We start from the raw sequence: 7385 nt of genomic DNA on the forward strand, positions 1-7385 counted from the left end.
TGTTCGGATGTACCGATCCTGTGCAGGTGTTGTTACACGTGGTCTGCCACTGTGAGGACGATCAGCTGTCCGTCCTGTCTCCCTGTAGCGCTGTCTTATGCGTCTCACAGTACGGACATTGCAATTTATTGCCTAAGGCACATTCACGCAGATGAGCAGGGACCCTGGGCATCTTTCTTTTGGTGTTTTTGAAACAGTCCAAAACTGAGAGGTGCTGGATACTGTTCCGGGCAGGATCCAGCTCAAATATGATGATCTCAATGATGATCTCAATTAATAAACCAACGCCACACAATGCTAATGAACGCCCACCATTTAATGGGTCAAATTCACAACCCTTTTTCTGGTTCCGTCTCTTTCTTTCTCTCTCGCTCTCTTTCTCCTGTGCTAATTGCTGTGTGTCTTGGTCTTTGATAGAGGGGCTCTGGTAAAATGTGTAGACATCATTGCCCAGGAAAAGCTGAGTGTGAGTGAGTGTGTATCATTGCTAATAGACCAGACACTAACTAGAGGCAAGAGACAGAACTAGTCTGTTTGGTAACATCGCTAATAGACCAGATGCTAACTAGAGGCAAGAGACAGAACTAGTCTGTTTGGTAACATCGCTAACAGACCAGACACTAACTAAAGTCTATTAATCTAAAGTGGAAGTTGGGAGAGTTATATGTTTCAGTGAAACGTGAGGGAGGCCCCGCTCTCTCGCTTTCCCAGATGCTTAGTTAATTTCATTCCGATCTCCTTTGCATTGTAGCCACTGTAGCCATTTTCTGTAGCCTGTCAACTATGTGTCTGCCTATCCCTGTTCTCTCCTCTCTGCACAGGCCACACAAACGCTTCACACCGCGTGTCTGCTGCCACTAATCTGGTGGTTCCTGCGCGCACGTGGAGTTCCAGGTCTCCGGCAGCCTCTGGAACTGCCGTTCTGCGGCCAACAAGGCAGAGTTCATCTCAGCCTATGCCACCCTCCAGTCCCTCGACTTCTTGGCGCTGACGGAAACATGGATTACCACAGAAAACACTGCTACTCCTACTGCTCTTTCCTCGTCTGACCATGTGTTCTCGCATACCCCGAGAGCATCTGGTCAGCGCGGCGGTGGCACAGGAATCCTCATCTCTCCCAAGTGGATATTCTCTCTTTTCCCCCTGACCCATCTGTCTATCTCCTCATTTGAATTCCATGCTGTCACAGTCACTAGCCCATTCAAGCTTAACATCCTTGTCATTTATCGGAGAGTTCATCAATGAGCTTGACGCCTTGATAAGTTCCTTTCCTGAGGATGGCTCACCCCTCACAGTTCTGGGTGACTTTAACCTTCCTACGTCTGCCTTTGACTCATTTCTCTCTGCCTCCTTCTTTCCACTCCTTTCCTCTTTTGACCTCACCCTCACACCGTCCCCCCCTACTCACAAGGCAGGCAATACGCTTGACCTCATCTTTACTAGATGCTGTTCTTCTACTAATCTCACTGCAACTCCCCTCCATGTCTCCGACCACTACTTCATATCCTTTTCTCTCTCGCTCTCCTCAACACTACTCACTCTGCCCCTACTCAGATGGTAATGTGCCGTCGCAACCTTCGCTCTCTCTCTCCCGCTACTCTCTCCTCTTCCATCCTATCATCTCTGCTAAATCCTTCTCCCTCCAATCTCCTGAATCTTTTGACTCTATGTCCCCTATCCTCCCGGCCGGCTCGGTCCTCCCCTCCTGCTCCGTGGCTTGACGATTCATTGCGAGCTCACAGAACAGGGCTCCGGGCAGCCGAGCGGAAATGGAGGAAAACTAGACTCCCTGCGGACCTGTCATCTTTCCACTCCCTCCTCTCTACATTCTCTTCCTCCGTTTCTGCTGCTAAAGCCACTTTCTACCACTCTAAATTTCAAGCCTCTGCCTCTAACCCTAGGAAGCTCTTTGCCACATTCTCCTCCCTACTGAATCCTCCTCTTCCTCCCACTCCCTCCTCCCTCTCTGTGGATGACTTTGTCAACCATTTTGAAAAGAAGGTTGACGACATCCGATCCTCATTTATTAAGTCAAATGACACCGCTGGTCCTGCTCACACTGCCCTACCCTATGCTTTGACTTCTTTCTCCCCTCTCTCTCCAGATGAAATGGGCGACTTGTGATGGCCGACCGCCCAACAACCTGCCCGCTTGACCCTATCCCCTCCTCTCTTCTCCAGACCATTTCCGGAGACCTTCTCCCTTACCTCACCTCGCTCATCAACTCATCCTTGTCCGCTGGCTATGTCCCTTCCATCTTCAAGAAAGCGAGAGTTGCACCCCTCCTCAAAAAACCTACACTCGATCCCTCCGATGTCAACAACTACAGACCAGTATCCCTTATTTTCTCTCCAAAACTCTTGAGCGTGCCGTCTACAGCCAACTCTCCTGCTATCTCTCTCAGAATTACCTTCTGAGAGAGATAGCATTCAACTGAGACTGCTCTTCTCTGTGTCACGGAGGCTCTCCGCACTGCTAAAGCTAACTCTCTCTCCTCTGCTCTCATCCTTCTAGATCTATCTGCTACCTTTGATACTGTGAACCATCAGATCCTCCTCTCCACCCTCTCCGAGTTGGGCATCACCGGTGTGGCTCAGTCTTGGATTGCGTCCTACCTGACAGGTCGCTCCTACCAGGTGGCGTGGCGAGAATCTGTCTCCGCACCACGTGCTCTCACCACTGGTGTCCCCCAGGGCTGTCACGATCGTCGTTAGATGAAGCGGACCAAGGCGCAGCGTGATATGCGTACATTCTTTTATTGCAGTACACAACACGAACCAAAACAACAAAACAAACGATACGTGAAGTCCTGGGTTGAACACAAACCTTCCGGAACAAAGATCCCACAATAAACAGTGCCAAACAGGCTGCCTAAGTATGGTCCCCAATCAGAGACAACAAGCTACAGCTGCCTCTGATTGGGAACCACCCTGGCCAACATAGAAATACACGAACTAGAACAAAACATAGAAAATAACACATAGAATATCCACACCCTGGCTCAACATATAAGAGTCCCCAGAGCCAGGGCGTGACAAGGGCTCAGTTCTAGGCCCTCTCCTATTCTCTCTATACACCAAGTCACTTGGCTATGTCATATCCTCACATGGTCTCTACAAATAAAAATAAAAAATATATAGTTTTTTTTAAACAATTGTAAAGTGGTTGTCACACTGGCTATCATAAGGTGAATGCACCAATTTGTAAGTCGCTCTGGATAAGAGCGTCTGCTAAATGACGTAAATGTAAATGTGTTTTTCAGAGTCAGTAGAAAGGCCTCTTTAGTGTCCTAAGTTTTCATATCTGTGAGCTTAATTGTCTGCTAGCTGTTAGTGTCTTAACGACCGTTCCACTGGTGTACGTTCATGAATTGTTTATGGTTCATTGAAAAAGCATGAGAAACAGTGTTCAAACCCTTTACAATGAAGATCTGGGAAGTTATTTTGATTTTTACGAATTATCTTTGAAAGACATGGTCCTGAAAAAGGGACATTTACACACACATACAATCATTGGCACATAAAAGATGCTGAGGAAGGATAATGTTTTATTGGATGATTGGGTCCATGGACACATGACTTCCTGAGAGGTGGCCGGATTCTCATGACCTGGCACAGTGGTGTGTGTGTGTCTTGCGCTGAGTAGGTTGTGTGTGTTGGGTGGGCCTGAGCGTTATTAGCGTAACCTAATTTAGCACCCTGAGCACATGTGCTCCTCATTTCAGCAGATAGAAGAGAAGACTGCCAGGTTTCAGTTTTTACACTCCGTTAGCTATTCTCTCTCGTTATCTTTAACACTGAGATAAACATCCAACGCTTCACTATACCTGCTCCCTTTTTATCCCGTTGTTCAATCAAAGTGAAAACTACAAGACGAGGAATAGGCTGCTATTTGTACCCTTTCAGCTCCATCCATACTGAAGCAGTAACTATGCCAACGATGTATGGGCTAATCCACACATACCTGACTGATTGTGAGGTCTGATGATTCTCAGCTGTTGGGGGGTGAATGGGACAGACGGGCTGCGTCGTCTGTAATGGCATCCTATGGGACCTGGTCAAAAGTAGTACGATATATAGGGAATAGATTGCTATTTTAGATCAAATCAAATGTTTATTCGTCACATGCTTGGTAAACAACCGGTGTAGACTAACAGTGAAACGCTTACTGACGGCTGATTGGCCCGTCCCAACAATGCAGAGAGAAAGAAAATAAGAGCAATAATAGATAAATAATAACATGTAATAATTAAAGTAATAATAAATACACACTGAGTAAAAATAACATGGTTATATACACGGGGTGCCAGTACCGAGTCGACGTGCAGGGGTACGAGGTAATAACATGGCTATATACACGGGGTGCCGGTACCGAGTTGATGTGCAGGGGTACGAGGTAATAACATGGCTATATACACGGGGTGCGGCAGTGAGCAGGGGTCGAGGGCGGGCGTGCAGGTAATAACATGGCTATATACACGGGGTGCCAGTACCGAGTCGATGTGCAGGGGTACGAGGTAATAACATGGTTATATACACGGGGTGCCAGTACCGAGTTGATGTGCAGGGGTACGAGGTAATAACATGGTTATATACACGGGGTGCCGGTACCGAGTCGGCGTGCAGGGGTACGAGGTAATAACATGGTTATATACACGGGGTGCCAGTACCGAGTCGGCGTGCAGGGGTACGAGGTAATGGAGGTAGATATGTACTGTGCATTCGGAAAGTTTTCAGACCCCTGGACTTTTTCCCATATTTTGTTACGTTACAGTCATTCTTTTTTTAAATGATCCTCATCAATCTACACACAATATCTCATAATGATAAAGCAAAAACAGGTTTTTAGTAATTTATGCAAATGTATTAAAGATTAGGGCAGGGTAGAGTAGTTAGCAGTATAGGCTATTTGGTGGGAGATCAAGGGCAGGGTAGAGTAGTTAGCAGGATAGGCTATTTGGTGGGAGATCAAGGACAGGGTAGAGTAGTTAGCAGTATAGGCTATTTGGTGGGAGAGGCGGGTCCGGGTACTGACTCTGTTCACCCTCCTGTGTTGCTGAGTAAAAGAAAAGCTGGCCTGAGGAACATACTCCTTTTGGACCAGCAGAGCAGGACGACTCTCCCTTACAGCGGATCTGTAAGTACTTTATAAGAGATGTGTGTGTGTGTGTGTGTGTTATTGTGAAAAGTAATGATGAATATTTAAGCTTATCAAAATACTTTTATTTTGTAGTTTTGAATGACCCATGTGACAGTACATACATCTTTCTCTGTCTCTCTATCATTCTCTTCATTTGTTGAGCGTTCCGTTAGTATGTAGAATGTCTTTATGTGAATTCTTTGTAAGTACCCAAGTTCTTTTTCCTCTCAGGGAGGATGGCCAACGTCCAGGTGCCTGTTGGTATGTCCTACTGTACTTTGGGTTGAGTGAAACTCTGTTTAACTATAAAGGAAGTTAAACAGCATGTGTTTCCAGTGGACAGACAGTTGGAAGAACGCAATTTAATGAATGAATTTATAAATTAATGAAACCATGCTGTGAGGGAGGGAGGAATGAATGAATGAACAAATAAATGTATTAAAGAATTAACAAATACATTGTCTACCCCCCCTTCCCCCCCTCCTCCAGTGGCCATCGGTGCGTTCGGGGACAGTCCTGTCCAGATGACATGTCCTAACTGTCACCAGACCGTGGTCACTAAGGTTGACTTCTCCTCTGGTGTCCTCACATACCTCTTCTGTGGAGGACTCTTCTTCTGTGGGTACGTACAAGTGTGTGACTCTCTGTGGGTTAAGGCCAGGCACCACAGGCTGAAATGACTTGCGTTTACTTATCAATTTGGAGATTTGTTGGTATTTTGGTCCATTAATATTAGTATTTTCAAAAAAGAAACATACAAATGTCAAACTCGATGTCAATCTATATATTTTTTTAGTTCATTAAATAGGCATTTGGCGTCTAAATAGACTTTGGTAGTGTAATTTCAGTGTACTTGTCTTTAACTGCCATTTCCTGAAAGTGAGACTCTTCCCACACGCCAACCCATTTCTCTCAGCTTCAGAAGCATCTGCATTCACCAAATTGTGTGAGGTTATGCTTAGATATATTCTCCAGACTTGCCCAGAGGGAATTGTTGATATGTTGTTTACTCTAGATACAATTTTCTTTGGAAAAATACACCAAAAATGAATTTCACATACGTCTTTAGTATTTTACAGATAGAAAGATGGAAAAAGTATTTATCCAAAATCTGCTCTGGACAAGTCCGGTCCTGGAGTGTCTTAACAAAATGAAACCAAAATATTTATGCTGACTTAATCCAGTGTCCAGGATTAAATACATTTGCTCAATATGCACATACTGTATTTAATGAGATATCGCCTCATTTACATATTTGAATACAATATTTTTGAAACATTTTTACAATTCAAAAGGAAATCGCACATCTGAGCTATCTTTGTTGCAGGTGCCATGGTAACAGTTGAATAATATTAGAAAAAATAAGAAACCCGCACACTGCTCTTGATAGTATCACTGCTCTTGATAGTATCACTGCTCTTGATAGTATCACTGCTCTTTATTAAGCTTTACGTATCGGCCTCAAGGCCTCCGTCAGGAAACAATTTTTTATACAGAAAGTATTATATTTGTGTCTACATTTAACTGGTAAAAGTTAATTGTGATGTGATTAAGAGAGAAAAAAATCCCTTTTAGGTCTTAAGATGCATCTCCATACAATGTCTAACAGTTGTTGTTTCTCCTTCTCCTCAGGTTTTTTCTGGGTTGCTGTCTCATCCCTTTCTGTTTCGACAGGCTCAAAGATGCCAAGCACACGTGTCCCTCCTGCAAGGCCATCCTGGGGGTTTATAAGCGCTTATAACTGCGTAATAACCGGCAGGAGACTCCTGTGTATTTTGGGAAGCTAGCTACAACATTGTGTTTTGTCTTCTGAGACAAGTTTTTTTCTTCCACAACAGACTGTTTCTCTCAGCTTCCACCCAGTAGAAATGCACAGCATACCGTGTGTTTGAAGGACTAAATTAGTCTAACTGAATATAACAATTTAACTGTCACAGAATGTTGTCGTTGACAGTGTTCCGTCCCATCCTGCCCTGTCCCTTGTTATGCAATTAACCGTCGCCTTGGCAACAGCAAAAATATTTGTGAGAAAGAAATAGAAAACATAGAATTTGTATTTTGATGGTTGTTGTATGATCTATAAGTTATATTGGTATATTTTCTCAATGAAGCAGCAGCACTGAGTCTTTCTGATTGAGTACTGTACTGGTTTGTTAGGAATAAACTGAGCCCTGAAAATTACAATAAAATCACAAGTACTAAACATTTTGTTCTTCATTTGTAGAAAAACGTATCAGCTTTTAATT

The 7385-nt window shown here is 44.3% G+C and overlaps 1 protein-coding gene across 4 annotated transcripts; it reads left to right on the forward strand.

The window, feature by feature from the left end:
• The first annotated feature begins 4864 nt into the window (after window positions 1-4864).
• Window positions 4865-7342, forward strand: LOC121564176 (lipopolysaccharide-induced tumor necrosis factor-alpha factor homolog). 4 transcript variants are annotated; one of them, XM_041875656.2, is made up of 4 exons: window positions 4865-5136; window positions 5371-5421; window positions 5629-5761; window positions 6772-7342. In XM_041875656.2, the coding sequence occupies exons 2-4, from the start codon at window positions 5376-5378 to the stop codon at window positions 6878-6880; spliced, it is 288 nt and encodes a 95-aa protein (XP_041731590.1). In that variant the 5' UTR covers window positions 4865-5136; window positions 5371-5375; the 3' UTR covers window positions 6881-7342. The 4 variants fall into 4 exon arrangements, with proteins under 4 accessions (XP_041731590.1, XP_041731591.1, XP_045069121.1 ...); XM_041875657.2 differs by having other exon boundaries at window positions 5371-5400; XM_045213186.1 differs by having other exon boundaries at window positions 4865-5421.
• The last annotated feature ends 43 nt before the right edge of the window (window positions 7343-7385 follow it).

The sequence above is a fragment of the Coregonus clupeaformis genome, unplaced genomic scaffold (assembly GCF_020615455.1).
Source record: "Coregonus clupeaformis isolate EN_2021a unplaced genomic scaffold, ASM2061545v1 scaf0087, whole genome shotgun sequence".
Classification (NCBI taxonomy): Eukaryota; Metazoa; Chordata; class Actinopteri; order Salmoniformes; family Salmonidae; genus Coregonus; species Coregonus clupeaformis.